General features: G+C 41.1%; 1 protein-coding gene across 2 annotated transcripts in view; it reads right to left on the bottom strand.

Moving 5' to 3' along the window:
- SYNPR (synaptoporin) overlaps positions 1 to 21,173 on the bottom strand; it is a 292,879-nt gene that overhangs the window by 33,855 nt on the left and 237,851 nt on the right. For both annotated transcript variants that reach the window (XM_024746440.1, XM_024746441.1), the window contains one exon: positions 7,883 to 8,081. In XM_024746440.1, coding sequence (XP_024602208.1) covers positions 7,883 to 8,081 — 199 coding nt within the window. The remainder of the gene's footprint in view (positions 1 to 7,882; positions 8,082 to 21,173) is intronic.

Here is a 21,173-nt window from a genome sequence, read left to right as displayed (position 1 = left end):
AAATATGAGATCTGAGTGCCAGGATGGGGGTGGGAGAGCTGAAGGGAGGGGAACTGAGTGATGGGGACAGAGTGACCCCATCTTAGGGCTGACGGCATCTGTCTCTAATGACAACAGCTTATACTGAATTTGGAAGCTCTAAAAAACAACAAAAATAATATATGAGTGTTTGATGTCAACAGTGCGACAAGAAGCCTTCCAAAGCATTTCTCAAGACGAGAGTCAGTGAAGTTAGTATTTATCCACTTTGTTTTCCAGCCAATCAGTCCACTGAAATGTAATAAACTCTAGCTGCATGGACAGCGCAGTATGGACGCCAGACTACATGATGGAAGATAATGGCTTGCATTCATGAGCACTTGCTCCTGTTCTAATTGCTTTGTGTGCAATAACTCATTTAATCTGATCGACGACTTTACAGGTTGGGAACCATTGTTATCTCTATTTCACAGGTGAAGAAACACAAGTACAGAGAGGTTCTATAACCCGTCCAAAGCCACACAGGTGACAGACAGTGGTGCTGAGATTTGGACACAAGCAGTATGGGTATAGAGCCTGAATTCTTAACCACTGGTATACCCTACTGACTTCCCATGACAGATTTAGCCTTCAAGGGTAATAGAAATAAAGCAGGGAACTTGAGGCCAGCGGCTAGGTCTTACTCTGCAGTGTGTCCTTCGTGCCTAGCACAGGGCCTGGGACCCAGCAGGACTTAGACAGCCTTGATCATTACTCTTGAATGCAAGGAAGAGCTTTGTCTTGTAATCAAAAAGGAAACACATTTGGGGCTTTGCCAAATTTCCACTAGGTTCTGGTTTTTCTAATTGAATGGTGAGTTCCCTGGAATGAGAGGAAATCTGACAAAAATGGATGGAGTCTGGACAAACACTCTCTGCTAGCCCTCTGAAGGCACTGGCTCCAACACAGGACAGGAAGAGCTCTGGGCCCCTGAAGAATCACACTAATTCCATAAGCAGTTCACTGCTTTTATTAAGGCTACCGGACTACAGCTCATCTCTTTGTTTAACCAGTTAATTGGAGAAATGTGGTACCAAATACGGTGGGGATTAACGCTCCTCTAAACTGTAATTAAGAATCTGCTAATCATACGAAAGCTGGAAAAGAGCTGAGGATGTAAAATCTAATCAAACGTGTAGACGTTGTGCTGTGGGAACATTTAAAGTGGATCAATTTATTTGCCTTCATCTGTGGTGCCGATTCTGGAACGATGTATTTGTTGATGCAAAATATATAGTAGTTTAGATTAACAGTTCATGGTAAGGTTAGGTCCATGCCCTTTTTTTTTTTTTAACGTCTTTATTGGAGTATAATTGCTTTACAATGGTGTGCTAGTTCCTGCTGTATAACAAAGTGAATTAGCTATACATATGCATATATCCCCATAACCCCTCCCTCTTGCGTCTCCCTCCCACCCTCCCTATCCCACCCCTCTAGGTGGTCACAAAGCACCGAGCTGATCTCCCTGTGCTAAGCGGCTGCTTCCCACTAGCTATCTATTTCACGTTTGGTAGTGTATATATGTCCATGCCACTCTCTCACAGCTTACCCTTCCCCCTCCCCGTGTCCTCAATTCCATCCTCTACATCTGCGTCTTTATTCCTGTCCTGCCCCTAGGTTCTTCAGAAACTTTTTTTTTTTTAGATTCCATATATATGTGTTAGCATACGGTATTTGTTTTTCTCTTTCTGACTTACTTCACTCTGTATGACAGACTCTAGGTCCATCCACCTCACTACAAAAAACTCAATTTCGTTTCTTTTTAGGTCCATGCCCCCCTTTTGTACTGCCAACACTTCTTGGTTCAAAGAGTGAGGAAGTGGAAACTACAGACACGCACACACACGCACGCACACACACATACCCCACAAGCCAGAATGTCAGATTCTGACAGGTGTGCCTACCCCTAACAAGATACACATTTGGGAGGCCTCAAATGATGGTATTCTTTTTTTGCACCAAATACATTATACTTGGGGCAGAATTTCAAAATAATCTCCTCCGTTTATCCTCTCATCATCCACTACGTGCTGTGAAGTTGTCTTTACTATTAGTCCAGCCCACCTGGGGAGGGAGTGCCTTGGCTTCCGGGTGGAGGTTCACTTCCTCCTCCAGGTAGGTCACCAAAGTCCATCTACATAACCTCTAGCAGGTCATTTGTAGAAGAGTCATAATTACTAAATAATTTTCCTCATCAGGCTGGATGCTTTTAGTTCACCCATATACACACATTGCTTGGCCTGTTGAAGATACAATTTAAGTGAAATACACTTAGACATGAAGTATAACTAACATGATGAGAGAAGAGAGAAGAGAGAGGGAAGAAAGAGAAGAAAAGAGGGAAAAAGGGTGAGGAAAGGGAGGAGAGAGAAGAGGAGAGGCGAGAGAGGGGCTTCTCAGCAATTTCTGAATAGCTCAGAGACTGCAATTCTGATTTCCATCTCTAATGACAGCCAAGAAAGATGCAGTTGAGAGTAGGAACACGCATTGGATTCTCTGAGCATCCAGCTCTGTGCCTGCCTCCTATTCTCCTCTCCGTGATGGCCTCGGCCCCTACTTGACAATGGGGAGCCTTATTTTGTTAGGGGGTTAAAAATCCACCTTCCAATCACCTCATAGAGTGGGGTTCCAGAAACAGAAAGGTTAACTGGAAGGCTCAACCTAGCAATTGCGATCTTAGAAGTAGTCCTGAGTCAAGCTTGATCGTGTGGGACTTGGCAGCGGGTGTGGGGGCGAGGGAAGAAAGTGCCTGGGATAAGGGGACTGGAGGAGAGTAGGATTGTGAGGGCTGCAGGCAATTAAAGGAAGGTGCCTGCAATTCCTCTCTAGGGGGCTAAGGTACTACCTAGTAATGGGCAGGAGAAAAATTAACATGAGGATAACAACAGGGCTACAATTAAATACCATTAATCCATCACTGGCTGGTGTGCCTCTCCCTGTGCAAAGCTCTTTGTAGGCATTAACTCTTCCTTTTCTTACAGCAGCCTTGTGACATGTGTATTATTATTAGCTTCATTCTATAGATAAAGTCGTAGGCTTCCAACTGTTAAATAACAGGTCATACAGGGGGATTAAAATCCAGGACCCCAAAGTTTAGCCACTACCCTCAAGACCACTGGCCTAAGAGTCTGAGTCCTTGTTCTGCCATTAACTTCTTTGACCACAGGCAAGGTCCCTAATCTCCCAGGGATTCATTTTCCCATGCCTGATGCTTGATAAAGAGGAGTCACAGTGAATCTGTAGAATGAGGCTGATTGTAATCGCTCCACGTCTCTCTCAGGATTGTTTTGAGGCTGGATGGGGAAATATGAAAATATTAGGAATGCATCGGGCATAAAACGAATGTGAGCCATGGTACCACCGCATGACCGCAATGGTTATAAACACTTCTAGTCCCATAAACTGCCTCTGGTCAACCTGATCTCCTTTATGGGAAAAGGAGAGCTTCAACAACACAGCCCCTTCCTTTCCCACAAAATCTTAAAGTGAATATTGATTCTACTTGACATTTAGAGTAGTTACTTTAAACCAAATCTCTCCTGAGAAGGATTCACCAAAATGTGGGATGGTGTTTATTAGATACTCATTTTGAGAGCACTTTGTCAGCTCTGTAAGATATGTTTTTAAACTACTTTACATTAATATTAAAAAAAAACACCCTAAAGCCTCACATCGTCACTATTTGACATGAGATCTGAAAATGGTTCAGAACATCCTGTCTCAGAAATCTAGGCAGGAGATTTGGCTTTAAAACTGTACTCTAAGGAACATGACAGAATGATATAACCAGAGGTGACATTTCAATTCCACAATCATGAACCATTCAGGTGGCCAATTCTGCTTTCTGAGAAAGATATTTATTCATCTGTACAAGAAGGCACTCACTGTGGTGACATACAGTAGCTGGCTGAGTTTTTGGCCTGATTTTCTCACTATTGTGTCATTCAGCATCATTAACAATTACGTTACTTCTAAAGACATGCAGATTCTCATTTTCACTTAAAGGTGGGCAATCTTGTCAAGCATATTCAGTAGAGAAAGGTACCTTAAAAAATAGCCATTGATAATAGCCATTGGCTCCAGTCTGCCTGAAATTGCTCACGACTGCTTACAAATACATAGTAATCAGTCCTGGTAATCTCTGATTTATAACAGCCATTGATCTTGGGCATGTTTAAAGCCTGTTTTCTATCACTGACATCCTTTATGTGCAACAGAGATAAACAGCAGAAACCCTCTAGTTATCCTAGCATCATAGATTCACGGCAGCCATTCTATAACTCCATATGGATTCTGAAGGCAAATTTTAAAAAACCCTCTATGACAGTCAAAGAAGCAGAGAAGTCTAAGGGTTCTAGGGTTTGGTTTCTCTATATCCTGAGCAAGAAAATAACAGGAGCTGTCCAGGTGTATAAACCAATTTCTCCTACCCACCTATGCCCCTCCAAATTTGTAGCACATTGCCTATCAGGATTTCGGACCCTCTTGCATGGTAGTTATGAATTTGGGCCCTGGATTTGGAGAGACCTGGGTTCAAGCTCTACCCTCTGACTATTAGTAATGTGACCTGGGAGAATTAATTGGGTAACTTCAAGCCTCTCTTTCCTCACCTATAAAAGTGTATAACAATACAAGCTATAGTTGTTGTGAGTATTAAATCAACTCTACACAGAGTAAGAAACTCTATCAATACCAGCCGGTATTACTGTTGTTACTATTATCAACACCATCACCATCCTCATCACTTTCCTCCACACTGATCTTATCTGTGCATGATGTATCCTGTCATGTCCTAGAGGATTATAGAGAATCCCGAACTACAGAATAAAGGAGAAAAAAAAATCCCTAAACAAACAAAGCAACAATAACAAAAGTATAGTTAGTGACAGGAACAGAGACAACAAGTAATCATCAGTAGCCATCTTTCTGAATAAATAGGCTTGGCTTTAAAAAAGTACAATTACTGTTAGTTTAGTATTTGAAGGTTTTCTTAGGTATGAACCACCTTCTTGAGATCTTGCTCACACTGTGGACTGGCCTTAACCTACTAACTCACAGTTAAGGGTGGGTACCATAGCCCACCCCTCCCTCCCCAGTCACGGCCCCACTGTGGTGGGATTAGAACTGGAAAGGCTTGTCATTTGCAGGTGCAATGACGTCATACTGATCCTCTACATTCATTCTGTCTCTGTGACTCTTAGGATTCGGGCTCGCTTTTAAATTAACTTTTATCTGCTAAGTAATGAGCACATCAGTTTTTTAATATCACTGAAGTCTCACCTAGGAGCCTTTCCCTTTTTATTACTAGAATTAACTCCCCGCTCCTCCCCTTCTTCCACGATGTAATAAAACAAAACCTACCCAGTGTAGTAAACAATTCAGGATTTCATTATATCCTGCTTGATGGGAAAGACTATTTACACAGAGATGAAATAGCATGGCCTCACAAGATTACTTCTTATGAGGAGAATGTAGTTTTATATAACAAAATAGAGCTTTTCCCACTTTATAGGCAAAATAACTGAGTCAGTTTCTTCTCTCTGGAAGTCAGAGTATTTCCTCAGACTTTAGAATTCTATGAGAGTGTCTGCATGTATCCAGGAATGGATGCACACATGTCAGTTTTAGAGTATACATACACACACACACACACACACACACACACACACGTATCTCAACCTCTTTGATGTATCTATCTACATGTCATGCGAGGGTTAACCCCAAGGTAGGTGACACTGTTAAAGATCTTTTAAAATCATTAAGACCAGTAGCTCCAATTTGGGAAAGAAAATAAAAAAAAGACATCTGTCCAAAGTTCAAGTTCTGCTGATTGACTCTTCTTTTTCCACAATAACATACTGAAGTGCTATAAAACAGATCTTTCCCCAGTCCCTTCAAACTTAATCATGACGTTTTACAAATAAGGGTTCTCCCAGCTACCCTTCAAAACATGTTGATTTTAAGTTTCTGGTCTCTATAATATATAGATTAGACTAGAGATCTGTAAAATTTATTTCACTCACGTACTCCCTAAAAGAATTTGTAAAAACTGTGTGCCTATTCGTATAAAGTTGACACACAATTTTCTTTTTGTTAAAAGTCTAAACAGTTGCAAGAGTGTAATGCTGGGCTTAAGTATTGATATTTAAAAATATATCCCATTGTATCAATTTTTAGATGAATTCAATGGAATTGTTATTTGATACTCTCTATTACCCATTTAAAAATTATTAAACAAATTCCTCATTAACAGAAACTTTACATGTTCTTTTTGTTCTCCTTGAACTTGTATTTCCATTATACTTCCCCCACCGAATCATAGCCTCATGTAACTTTTTTTTATACTGGAAAGCATTTTATCGATCACCCTGTTACATTTCTTTGCAACAAAAATATGTATATAAATTAAAATTACTCTTTGATTACCCATGACCCTAATGCTTTAAGTATCAAAAATTTTTCTTTTGAGCTGGGTAATCATTAAAAATGTTATTAATGCACAATTGTCCAAAACAACATAAAGATGTTATAAATGTTAATAATCATTAAAATTTAAAAGTAAAATTTTTATTAGAAATGTATGGGACTGTTTTTTCTTCAATTAGCTGATGTACTTTTGAGGGAAAAATATTACTTACTTCTAACATGGGACTTGATTCAGCATAAATTCTATTTCCATTTCTCGTTGTACAGATGTGTTGAGAAGGTTTGCTCACAGAAATGAGTAGATGAGAATGGATGGGGTTTTGTTATAGTGATGCCATTAATTTCTCTGAATTCCTTCTGAGTAATATGTCCCAGACCACAGAGTGATCTGTCATCAAAAATTACTTTTAAATGATCTATCAGCTGAGATTAGGAATTTCTACTTTATTGAAAGGAAAAAATTGGAAACCTCCTTAGATGCAAAAGGATACACTACCCAGCCATTTGAATAACTCTCTTTTGTCAATACCAACACCGATATATCAAATGGTCCTTTTTTTTAGTGCCTCCAAGGCTTCGCAACCTAGCAATATCCCGTGTGTGGGGATGGAGAAGGATGCTTTTATTTTATAAAAGGGGAATAGGTGATTAAGAAAGAAGCATTAACATATTTTCAGAAGCAGGGCATTCTCAGTAAGATAAGTTTTAGGCAAATGTACATGAGAAAGCTGAAAAATTTTAAATATATTTCCTTAAAGTTATCCACGCTTATGTACCCCTCTGAGAGCTGTTGTGTTCCCCTAGGTGTCCGTGTGTCCCTACTTGGACAGGCTGAGCTAGACTGGTTTCACCCAGGTGAGTCCTTGAACCATTGTGTAAGGAAAAAGAAAGTGGGGGCGGGTTGGTGGTGGAAAGAGATAAGATAGAGGTAGAGAGAGAGAGAGAGAGAGAGAGAGAGAGAGAGAGAGAGAGAGAGAGAGAGAGAGAGAGAGAGATTCAGAGACAGAGAACTCCATCTTCAAACTAAACCATTCTATGACCAGTCTATCATATACCAAAGGAATAACACATTTCAATAAGTACAAGTCACACTGTCTAAACAACCAGTGAGAAAAAATGGTCGACTAACTCCATAATACTGGAATTATAAATAAATCTGCCGCAAGCCTCACTACTCTTTCCTTGATCTCATGAGATTTCCAAGCATTTATTGCAGAGGAGTTTCTAGCAACTCTTACAATACTTCTCCAGAGAAGGGGCACAAAAGAATGACAGGCATCATGTTTTTGTTTTAGATCTAAGAGATTTGGATGAAAAAGAATGTGATTGCCTTTCAAATACATGCCCTGAGGGCTCAGGTAACTCCAAAGCCTTTAAGCACTGGAAAAAAGAAATTAGAAAGGACAGAAAAAGTTATTTCATAAAACAAACCACTTACTATGAGTGGACCCCGGTTGTTTTCTCGATACTTGTTCTGGAAGAAAATGTAAACGACAGTGGCGGCCAAGGAGTAGAGGAAGGCGAAGACAGCCACGGTGACGAAGAACTCTGCCGAAGATGAGGAGTCGCCAATCAGGGCCACCTTCTGCCGTTCCTTCCCCTCACAGGTGGGCACCTCAAACGTCACCTGGTGTAACCTAAAGTACCAGAGATACCAGAGAGGAGAATTGTTAAAATGCTCTGGAGAGAAAACTTGATGCCGTAAGTGAGATGTGATTTGAGACCTTCATGGCATGCCTCTGTGACAAATTCATTAGAGAAATTACAGAGACTGTAGCTGGACTCGTGGAAGCAGATACTGCAGTTAAACATCATTCCATTAGGTTTCACAGTAGCTAGTCACTTTAGAGAGCGGGGAGGAGGGAAGGGGAAAGTGATCCTGAAATGATGATGGGTTAGACTATGACATCCTCCCCCTTAAGTTCTCCAGTGGTTTCTCATTATACTTGGACTCACACCCTAACTCCTAAGCGTGACCCACCAGGTCCTGGCTTATGGTCTTTTCACTGACTATTCCCTTTTCCTCAATCACTCTGTCTCCTGACATTGCCCATGGCTGGTTCCTTCGTGGCATTCAGGTGACAGCTCAAAATGTCATCTCCTGGGAAAGCCTTTTCCTGACTATTAACCTAAAATAGTTCTTTTCCCTTAGACATTTCTATCACATCTCCCTGTTCAATGTCATTCATAGCGCCCATCACCAACCACACTTCCTTGGTAACGTATTTAATTACTTTTTTTTTTTTTCTGTCTCCACTTGATTTGGGATCTTGACTTTCTTCTTCTCTGTAAATCCTGAATGCCTGACACTTGTTAGACACTCAGTAAACAGGACTTGGATAAGTGAACAAACATTCTTGATTCTGTAAGATGACTGATATGCCCTAGTTTGAGTGAACTTTGTGAACTTCTATTTTAGAGAATAAGTTCTGTCAGGACAGCATCCAGGCCCAATACATTACTTAATAGAGAAAAATAAGATTTTGGAGGGCAGTACATTCTGCTCAATAAATGACACCTAAGGAAGATATGTTATATCTAGTACATAGCTCATGCTGTGAACTGGGTGGTGATCTGTAATTCAATGTAGGAGCCAAAATTCTGCTTCTTCAGAAATGACTAAATTATTCCTTGAGTATTAGGGAGGCACTTGGAAAAAGACATGAATGAGGCTTAGTGATATCAGTAAAGGAACACCTGGAAAATTATTTACAGAACCAAAAATGATGATAAAACCATTGACGAACACGATAAATTCCCAACTTATGCTTAAGAAGTATTTCTCTTACTAAGCAAAACTTGATTCCTTTAAAATATATTTTTTGTGTACATTCTCTTACAATTCGGATAATGACAAAATGATAAAATAGTAATACTAATAGCAACTAACATACTGGAGCATTTTCACCGGCAGGCAGACTCTCAACCACTGTGCCACCAGGGAAGCCCTAGATATTGTGTTTTATATGTATTGTTTTATTTAATGCTCACAGCAGCCCTATGATGTAGGCATTTTATTGCCCCTTCCCCCTTTACACATGAAGAAACAGGCTTAGAAAAGATTAATTTGTGCTAAACCACAAAGCTAGTAAATAGGGCCAGGAAGTTTTTAACTTCTACGTTAATCTGTTTCTATTAAATAATGAGGATATTAAAACTAGGATGAGTTTTTTAAAAAGTGGAGCCCACGGACAACTAACATCATAACTATGGGTCTTGTTAAAAATGTATATTCCAGGGTCTGCCCCAGACCTACTGAACTGAAATCTCTAGGGGTGTAGCCTAGCTGACAACCAAAGTAGAAAACTCCAGTCTCCCTAAGTTCCTTATTTCTCAGAAATCTATTCTTTTTCATTTATTGCTTGACTTGAGAAAACTGTTTACATAGTCAGCTTGATTTTGCTTATTTATACTGAAGATCCTCTTGCTTGTCAACCAGAAAAGTGTACAGCTTCAGTAAAATTCAGGAAAACAGAAGCATTCATCATGGTTATGCTGTAGAGACCCTTCCTCCCCTTGCCAGAGATACTAAGATATTTCTCAATAGCTGAGTCTGTGGGAATGCTGAAAAATGAAATAGATTGAAAAGGTAATCATGCCAATTATTCTGATAGAGGTGATTTTCAAATAATGAACCCTTTTTTTCCTCACTATCTTGTATACGTCATCCACGCAACATATTTTTTTTAAACATCTTTATTGGAGTATAATTGCTTTACAGTGTTGTGTTAGTTTCTGCTGTATAACAAAGTGAATCAGCTATACATATACATGTATCCCCATATCCCCTCTGTCTTGTGTCTCCCTCCCACCCTCCCTATCCCACCCCTCTAGGTGGTCACAAAGCACCGAGCTGATCTCCCTGTGCTATGCGGCTGCTCCTCACTAGCTACCTATTTTACATTTGGTAGTGTATATATGTCAGTGTTATTCTCTCACTTCGTCCCAGCTTACCCTTCTCCCTCCTTGTGTCCTCAAGTCCATTCTCTACATCTGTGTCTTTATTCCTGTCCTGCCCCTAGGTTCATCAGAACCATTTTTTTTTTTTTTTTAGATTCCATATATATATGTGTTAGCACACAGAGAAAGTTTTTCTCTCTCTGACTTACTTCACTCTGTATGACAGAGGGAACCCTCTTGCACTGTTGGTGGGAATGTAAATTGATACAGCCACTATGGAGAACATTATGGAGGTTCCTTAAAAAACTAAAAATAGAACTACCATACAACCCAGCAATCCCACTACTGGCTATATACCCTGAGAAAACCATAATTCAGAAAGAATCATGTACCAAAATGTTCATTGCAGCACTATTTACAATAGCCAGGACATGGACACAACCTAAATGTCCACTGACAGATGAATGGATAAAGAAGATGTGGCACATTTATACAATGGAATATTACTCAGCCAGAAAAAGAAACACTCAACCTGTATTTTTAACAAGAAGCTGTGTAGTTCACGCAATGTCTAGATTCTGGGGATAACGTAGGGAACAAAGATAGATGGGCTGGTCCCTGCTCATGTTGAACTTCAAGTTTAGAGGGAAAAGATAGCTCTTCTGAGAGGAGCCCTAGGCTAGTCTGGGGGTGGGGTGGTCAGGGTAAGATTCCCTGTGGAAGTGATTTTTAAGCTGCAGCTTGAAAAGTGAGTAGAAATTGTCCAGATCAAAAGCTGAGAAAAAAGCACAATGAAATACAACTTCACACCTGCTAGGATGGCTACAATCAAAATGATTATAAAATTGGAATAAGAAGCGTTAGTGAGATTAGATTGGAATAACAAGATAGGATTGGAATAATAAGTTCCAATTAGAAAGCTGGGAACTTTCATACATCGTTGGTGGAAATGTGAATGGTACAGCCACTTTGGAAAAACAGTCTGGCAGTTCTACAGGTGGTTAAACGTAAGGGTTATCACACGGTCTGACAGTTCCACTCCTAGATACATATCCAAGAGAAATGATAACATTTGTCTGCACTAAACTTGTACTAGAATGTTCATATCAGCATTATTCATAACAGCCAAAAAGCAGAAACAACCCAAACATCTGTCAGCTGATGAATGGATAAATGAAATGTGGTATAGCCATAGGGTGGAATATTATTTGTCAATACGAAGGAATGAAGTACTGATCCAAGTTACAGCATAGATGATCCTTGGAAACATTATGCTAAGTGAAAGAAGCCTGTCACAAAGGACCACACATTGTATGATTCCATGTATAGGAAATGTTCAGAATAGACAAATTTATGGAGACAAAGAGTAGGTTAGTGTTTGCCTAGGGCTGATGGGGGAGGATTGGGGATGATGGCTTAGTGGTACAGGATTTCTTTTTGGGGTAACGAAAACACTTTAGAATTGATGGTGGTGATGGACACACACTCTGTGAATATATTAAAATGCATCCAATAGTACATTTTAAATGAATGAATTGTATGGTATGTGAATTATATTTCAATAAAGCTGTCAAAAAATAGAGATGAAAGAGCATGTATCAAGATCCTGCAAAGACAAGGAGCACAGCACATGGGGTGAAATATGACTAGGGATCTGGCATATGGCAGGAGAGGGGATGAGTGGAGGATGAGATGGAAAAGCAGCCAGAGACTCACTGCAGGGTCTTGTGGGTCAGGTTATAGACTTGGGTCTTTATAACTTTTAAAATTTTTCCTAGTGATGACAACTTTTAGGATTTATTCTCTTAACTTCCATATATAACATATAGTATGTTATATTTATCACGATGTACATTACATCCCTAGTACTTATTTATCTTATAACTGGAAATTTGTACCTTTTTTTTTTTTTTTTTTGCGGTACGCGGGCCTCTCACTACTGTGGCCTCTCCCACTGCGGAGCACAGGCTCCGGACGCGCAGGCCCAGCCGCCATGGCTCACGGGCCCAGCCGCTCCGCGGCATGCGGGATCTTCCCGGACCGGGGCACGAACCCACGTCCCCTGCATCAGCAGGCGGACTCCCAACCACTGCGCCACCAGGGAAGCCCAATGGAAATTTGTACCTTTTGAATGTCTTCATCCAATTCCCCCTCCCCGCAACGTCCACCCCCCAGTACCCACAAATCTGATTTTTTTCTGTGAGTTTGTTTGTTTTTGAAGTATAATTGACCTACAACACTATGTTAGTTCCTGTTGCACAACACAGTGATTTGATATTTCTATACTTTTCAAGATGATCACCACGATAAGTCTAGTTATGATATTACAACACAAAGATATTACATAGTTATTGACTATATTCCCCACACTGTCACTCACTTATTTTGCAGCTGGAAGTTTGTACCTCTTAATCTCCCTCAACTATTTCTCTCCTCCCTCCAGTCTCCTCCCTCTGGCAATCACCTATTTGTTCTCTGTATCTATAACTGTTTCTGTTTATATATATATATATATATATATATATATATATTTGTCCTTTCATCTATTAATGGGCACTTAGGTTGCTTCCATATCTTGGCTATTGTAAATAATGATGCAGTGAATACAGGGGTGCATATATCCTTTCTACTTAGTGTTTTTGTTTTCTTTGGATAAATACCTAGGAGTGGATCTTTATCTGAAGACCAAGATTGGAAAGATTTTCTTATAATAAACGACATGTAAAACCAAAATAGCAGGCAGGACCACATCACCTGTGGCAACTATTTAGAAGCACGCACACTTGCTTTCCAGATGTCAGGATCAGCAACGCTTCCAAACGCCAGTTCCCTCAGCTCACACGTACAGACTGGGTCTGCAATTTTTGTGTACTCTGAGAGCAGCAGGAAGGGGGAGAATAAAATAAGTTTCTTCTATGCAGTCAGCTGAATATCAACATTTTCCTCGTTGCTAACTCATCGCATTGATTTACAGTAAATGTTAATGGTGCTTATGGGCACAAGGCAAAAAAAAAAAACATCACTAACATATTTGCCGTGCTTATTAATACCAGTGATCTATAGCTCGGTATTTAGCTCTCAAGCCACATGGGGTAAAATCAGGAGCAAGAGGGAAAACAGAAGTGAAGCTCTATGCTGGTGTCTGTTCCGTGGAAGGGAATAGGGATCGTTTATAAAGGAAGAGCACGTCAGCTCAAAATGGTCTGAGCATAATAATTCATACCACTGAACATTTTGAATGCTATGGGATGGCATCTCTTACTAAATATATTTTACCAGAAAGGTTCTTTTAGGTAACAGTTACATACATATGCATAAATATATATGCTTTATTTTGGAGGGAGAGATTTTAGAGTCAGCATGTGTTTAGCAGCTATAATAACTTTGGAAGCAAATAACATTCATTTAGAACCTAAACAAGGGAAAAACTGTTCTGTGCAGACAGAGCGGGTCGGCTGATGGAATCTGGAAACTGATGGGGCCACCTCTGATCTTCTGAAGGACTAGTGAGGCAGCAATGCTGAGCCTCCAAAAGGATGAAATCCAATCTGTTCATTTCAAATGTAAAATTCCCTCCTCAGCTGGCCTGACTCAGTCAAGGGGTAATTGAATTTTGCTGGGTTTCACTGCATTGCGTCAATCCACGAAAAAACCCTCCATGTGACAGTAGGTTCTTCTTTTTTCTTTTTAAAATTTTACCAACACTTAAACACAGCCTTTTAAGCATTTCACTCCTGCTTCAATTAAACTAAAGGAACTGCTGAGCACCCATAGATTTTAGTTCTGTTTGTATGGCTTGAAAAAATATTAAGCAAGTTGGTGTTGCTTTATTAATAAAAATATTTATGACAACACCACCACCATTTTTCAACCTCCAGGCATTGTGTTAGCTTCTTTACTGGCTCATATCTCAATGCTCATAACAACTATCTTAAGTAGATACTATCTGTCACCATTATACAGATGAGGAAACTGAGGCTTGAGGTGGGTAGTGAGCTTGCTGGAGGTCACGTGGTAGTGGAGGGCAGAGGTGAATCTGAATGCAAGCAGATTAGGAGGACCTATACTAGTAACTACCGCACATCCCTGCCTCTATGCTTCTATACACTACCAAACGTAAAATAGATAGCTAGTGGGAAGCAGCCGCATAGCACAGGGCGATCAGCTTGGTGCTTTGTGACCGCCTGGAGGTGTGGGATAGGGAGGGTGGGAGGGAGGGAGACGCAAGAGGGAAGAGATATGGGGACATATGTATATGTATAACCGATTCACTTTGTTATAAAGCAGAAACTGACACACCATTGTAAAGCAATTATACCCCAATAAAGATGTTAAAAAAAAAGTTATAGCATCCTTAGATTTCCAGACAAAGGTTTGTATAAAAATGACTAAGCCAGCTTTCCCATGCCATCTAATCTAATGGCAGACGGATAGTTTACACTGAGTAAGATTCTAAACCAACATTCGCTCTGCTTCCACCTCGAAGCACGTGAATTAGGCATCGTACAAGGTACCTAGCAATGATGGAGTTGAATCCCTTTAGGCCGACCAACAGCAAGTCGTTAAAAGCTTCCTAGTTTCCAAATTTTGTGCTGGGTTATTCTAACATTTCCTTTAGAAGCAAGCAGAGGGCAAACGAACCTGACTGCTTCACGTACTGAAATTGTGATCATCATAGTGTCCATGGTTCTTTACAGGAAGGGGGTAGAGGCAGCACAAATTCATCTTCAGAGAGCACTGTACCATTAAGGGCATCTGGTAGTAAGACTTTTGAAGTTGTTGACAGTATCTTTCACCAGGTGTGGAAGGAAATTGGACTAAAGCTCCTAATAGCACACCTGGGGGTGGTTCAGTGCAAGACAGTAAGGACACATCCCAAGGGTGGTGATCCTACCCAGGAGTTAATGTGGGAAGCATTAGGCTGTTGGGGAGCAAGCTGCTGCCACTGAATTTCTGACGGCCAGGATTCAAGTGGCCGAGGTGGGGACCAGAGGGCAACTGGCCAGTTGCGGTGCTGAGCACGTTTCTCTTCCCCAGATAATTTTCTACAGCCCCTGTTTCGATCCTTTTCGATCCCAGTTGATAAAGACTCTAACCCTCTTGCTCCAGTTCTTTCTCTCTTCCCAGTAGGAAATACTGGCATTTGTCTGGTTTTAGATTGACTTTTCCTTTGCTAGTCATGTGTGTGTGTGTGTATAATAAGTGCATTTGCCTGTGCATTTACACACTCACAGACACCCCTACTCGCTCAGCCTGTATGATTCACAACGTAAATCACTACAAGATTCTGGAAGTTTACACACACTTTCACACACTACACCTCATTTCTTCCCCCCCCAGCAACCTTCTCCATTTGAGAGACGAGGAAGCTGGAGCTCAGACATCGTAAAAGAATCATCAAAGATCACCTAGTCGGCACAGAGAAGGTAAACTCCACTATGCTCAGGTCCTTCATTCATACAGGAGGCATTTGTTGAGCCCTGCGTGCCAGGCATCAGAGAAGCTAAGATGGGAAGGCAATGAGTTGTGAATGATGCGAGTAGAGATTATGTACAGGACGTTGAAAAGGACAAGTCCCCTCTGACTGTCATTTCCCCTGGTTTTCTTACTGAACCTGAAACATGGCATTTGGCGACACTACTTAGGATAGTGATAGTGAGTCCACCTCTACTACCGCTGGGTGCTAATCACCAACTGACATTATTGAGCACATACTAGGCCAGGCACCATGCCAAAGGTTTTCACGCATTATCTCACTTAAACCTTCAAACTTGATAAAGTGGGTACTATTTCCCTTCTTTTAGCAGTAAGGAAAGTGAGGAACAGAGTGGTAATACAACTTTTTGAAGCAAGGGCGTTGAAAAGAGTCTATCCAACCCCAAAGTTTTTACTCTCAGCCCTCCCACATGAAAAAAATATAATGCTATTCATTGTTTTTATCACTCACATATTTACTGACTTCCCACACCATGGCTGCCTTTTCTGAGAGACTTCTTATAGTTGGCTCTCTCTCTTAATCTCTCCACTTCTGTTTGTTTCTCAACAGGACAGTGGTCATGGACTGAATGTCTGAATGTATGGGGTCCATGCTCCCCAGGCTCACAGGCAATTTCAAACTGTTTCTGAAGACCCACATGTTGATTAGAGCAAGGTTTTCCTTTATGCCACCAGCACCTCATAAGGCATATTTATATTCTGTGGTCAAAATCTGGGGAGTGTCTCACTTCACAGAGCCTCAGGTACAGGATCTACTTGGAGTGGACAAGGCAGAAGACGGGGACAAGGTGAGGACTGAGAAGAGTCTTGGGAAATATGCTGGTTGCAGTGACAGCTGAGAGGAGGCTCCAGCAACTGCCCTCAGGTGGCTAAAGTTGGACACAAGTTTGAAGTCCTCATCTTGCAAAGAAGACTGGAGAGACTTTGTCTGAGATACAGGACTCAATGACCGTAAGGTGATAAGGATCCGTTTACCTGCAATGCCTCTGTTGACAAAAGGGGTCATTACTAGGCTCTAGCCAACGTTAAAGAAACAGCAGAAATAGAAGACAATCCAGTTCACAAATATCCTTCTGAAGCACCTCAGGGATTTTAATGATGCTGTTTGCTCCCACGAAGGTCAGTGGACCTGGAGGTGGTACCTACACCCCTGTCTGCAAGACCTGAGAGCTGACTTCCAGCTCCCTTATTTTCAGGTAAATGGCATTATCTAGGCAGCCAGAATCATTTATCCAGATATTTTTGCCCTAACCTTGGTTGAGTCAAAACCAGCTACATCTCCAAGACTTGCAACAAAAGCAGCACATGAGGTATGCACTAAAAATATTTTACTAGAAGAAGAAATCAAAACTAAGGGAAAGACAAAATGCTGTATGCATTTCTGTTCTTTTTTTTTTTTTTTTGCGGTACGCGGACCTCTCACTGTTGTGGCCTCTCCCATTGCGGAGGCTCAACGGCCATGGCTCACGGGCCCAGCCGCTCCGCGGCATGTGGGATCTTCCCGGACCGGGGCACGAACCCATGTCCCCTGCATCGGCAGGCGGACTCTCAACCACTGTGCCACCAGGGAAGCCCCTGCATTTCTGTTGTTAAACACAAGGGCATTCCTCCCTGGTGTGATTATGTATTAAATGTACTAAAGCTTACTGTTTCCATGGGAGGAACTTTCCATTACTTTTTGTGCTCTTCACTCACTGTTAGGGAAGATAGTTGTTTTCTTAGGGAGAGTAATAATAAATATCAGGCAGAGGGAACTGAGCTAGACATTGGAAAATGCAATCAGGATTACTGCAAACACTACTCTTTTCTACACAATTCACTGTGCTTGTTCATATGAGGACAAGGCTGGAAAGTGACCAGCTCTTCCCTCAGTGTGTGCGTGTCATCTCCATGGGCCACAAAGATATTTACCCAATTTACTGAAAGTGCATTATACTAGAAGGATCTTTTCAAATTTCATCCCTCCTCCCGCAAGTTTGCATTTATATAGATAAACATTTCAAAGTACAAAGGAAGACTCCAAGGTGATAAAACAGGAATGGATCAGTGGAAGCCAGGGCATGGCCTGGAGTAGGACTGAAAGAAGAAAAACTCTATGAAACCCATATAATGACTTGCAAAGAGGCACTGCCATTCTCAGTAAGTTGTGATTTATTAATTTTAGTTTCTTCAAATAGAATTTGAGTCATAGGGAACTCAGACTGCCCCTACATTGTCAAATTAAAATAGATAATGAGGTCATTATCTTATATTTCAGGGAAAATCTTTTTTTTTCCCCTCTTGTTTGCCTTCCCTGGACTGTGGTGCTGTACTCAAGTGAATTATGAAACAAACAAGTCCCAGAGGTTTCTTCTACACTTGGATGTCCAGAAAACTGCCTATCTCTGTCCATTTTATTTTGTTAGTATAGAAATGCTTCACGAATAAACAACTTAAAGGGTGTGACTAAAAGATATTTATGGGGGCTTCCCTGGTGGTGCAGTGGTTGAGAGTCTGCCTGCCGATGCAGGGGACACGGGTTCGTGCCCCGGACTGGGAGGATCCCACATGCCGTGGAGCGGCTAGGCCCATGAGCCATGGCCGCTGAGCCTGCGCGTCTGGAGCCTGTGCTCCGCAACGGGAGAGGCCACAACAGTGAGGCCCGCGTACCGCGCAAAAAAAAAAAAAAAAAAAAAATTATGAAATTCATGGATACCTAGAGCTCTGCCCTATAATATAGTGGCATAGGGAGAGCTAACTCCTAACTGTACCGCAAAAAAAAAAAAAAAAAAAAGATAATTATGACATTCAGAACACACACAGGTCACATGGGAGAGGGCCACAGTAATCTATCTGAGCTGAAGTTTTGTTTAGAATTTAGGTCAAACTGATCTGATTCATTAACAGTCAAAATAGGCTATGTATAAAAATTCAGTCAATACAGAAATGATTAAAGGAGGAAAATGTAAGGTTCCTCATAATTTCATTCAGTATTAACAACTTAAAAAATAGAAATCAAACAGGTTCTTTAATCTGCTGTTTCGTACCTAATAATATGACCAGTAAATACCTTATTTTTAAGGAAGATTTAGCTTATTCTTAACAGTCATATAATATACCTACAGGATATATAAATTATATTGTGTAGAATGTTCTGTATTAGCACACGCTGCACAACGGTTTTCTTAATGATCCCCCAGTGGTGGAAATTTTGATTGTTTCTCATTTGTAACCATTAAAACAATGCCTTGAACGTATATTTTTGGATATCTGTATGATTGCTTTCTTTGGTTAAATTTCTAGAAGCAGAGCTGCTGGGGAAAGGAGTATATTAGTCCGGGTTCTCCAGGGACTAATAGGATAGATATTTTAAGGGATTTAAGGAATTATTCATATGACTATGGGGGCTGGCAAGTCTGAAATGCACAGGGCAAGCCAGCAGGCTGGCGATCAGGTAAGAGCTGATGCTACCGACGAGAGTCCAAAAGCCTGGACAACTAGAATTTCTGCGTTGCAGTTCGAAGACACAATTCCTCTTTTCACAAGAAACCTTAAGTTTTGCTCAGCAGACCTTCAACTGATTGGATGGGGCCCACTCACATTATGAGATAATATAATACATTGCATTTATTGTAGTGCTTGCATGCAATGGGCAATTACAGCTACTACTAGGTGAACTGCAAACAGTTTCCAATGCTCAAAATTCAAGGTGTTAAGTCTAATTACTAAAGTTGATTTTAAAAATCCAAATGCTTTCAAAAAGCAGAATTCCGAGACCTAGAAATATGACGTGTTCTATTACTATATTGCTCTGTGAAAAAGTCACCCTATCAAGCAGTTATTTGGTCATTTTCTGCTGCTGCCTGCCGTCATTTCATTCTTCACATAATAATGACCTCGTTGAATGTTCAGGATAGGGAAACTAACAGAACCCTTGCTGGGTAGGAAATTCAGTATATCTGCCAGATTATAATAAAATAAGAAGAAATCGTTTATACACATAGAACAAAACGCAATCTCCTTTAAACCACTGAAAAGCTATTGCCCTGTCAAGCGGCTATGCAATTGTAAACTTCCAATTCTTCGGTTGTTAATATTGAATATTACCACAAGTACACAAATGCTTTTTGGAAAAAAAAAAAAAAAGCCTGAGGCACAAGGAAACACTGTTCATCTTAGTTAACTAAACATAGTTTGTTCAATATATTTATTAGCTCAGCATGGAAAAAGTGCTCTTCGTTGTTAGCAGATATAACGTCACCCATGTTTCCAATGCTTTGCCAGTGTCAGGGGATTAATCATACTTTTTTCAAGTTGCATCTGGAACATGACAGGTAAGAATTCATTTTCTGCACAGCAACCAGAAATCTCTTAGAAACATAAACAGGAGCATGTCACTCCCCTGCATAAAGCTCTCCTTCAAGCTTCCCCTCCCACTCAGGGCCATATCCAAAGCCCTCATCGTGGCCTACAAGGACCGACATCATCTGGGTCTTGCCCACTTTTTTGCTGTCATCGGGCCCACTTGCCACTTTCTCTTCCTGAACATAACTACCCTCACCCACCGGGGCCTCTGAACTGGCCTCCATGTTGTCCACAGTCAGCTTCATCTCTTCATTCGGGTTTCAGTGCAAATGTCACCACCTCTGAGAGGCCTCCCGTGACCATCCAAAGTGCATGTCCCACCCCTAGTCATTATCTTTCACATTATCCCATTTCATTGCTTAATTTATCTTGTTGTTTGCTCTACTGTCTGTGTGAAATTTCCCTTCTTATTTGTGAAACTGTGTTTTGCCTGTCTCTCCCCCTAGGCGCTCTAAGTAGCATGAAAGCAGGGATCCTGTTTATTTTTGCTACCTCTCTGTGACTGAGCACCAGGGCAAATCTGGTTCCCAGTAAAGACCCCATACGTATTTGTTAAATTAAGAAGAAAGGAGGGACGGAGGGAAGGGATGCAGGGAAGAAGAAAGAGTAGAAAGAGAAGGGATAGATCTCATTAAATTCCTAAGAAGAGATATTTGTCTGGAAGCTGACCCTGCTTTTACCTTGCAGAAGAGTAGAAAGAGATGCCTCACCTGTTGTGTCAGAGGAAACCAAGACGCAGAGAGGTGCAGGCACTGGATCAAAGTCACATACAGCAAGAATCACGACGCAAGCTCTCTGCTCCTAGATCGGGGGACCTTCCACTACGGTGAAATTCCTGCGAGGAAGAAACTCTGGTGGCCCAGAGAGGCCACACCTGGAGGCTGGAAGAGCCAGGGGACTAGAAGCCCCAAATGGAAGGCAACCTCGGGGGCCTGGGGGCCTGCTGGAGAAGCCCAACAAAGAGCCCAACCCTCCAGGCCTTCTCAGGC

This window comes from Neophocaena asiaeorientalis, unplaced genomic scaffold (assembly GCF_003031525.2).
Source record: "Neophocaena asiaeorientalis asiaeorientalis breed wild unplaced genomic scaffold, Neophocaena_asiaeorientalis_V1.1 scaffold251, whole genome shotgun sequence".
In the NCBI taxonomy this organism is placed as follows: Eukaryota; Metazoa; Chordata; class Mammalia; order Artiodactyla; family Phocoenidae; genus Neophocaena; species Neophocaena asiaeorientalis.
This window is presented reverse-complemented; position numbering and strand designations above follow the sequence as displayed.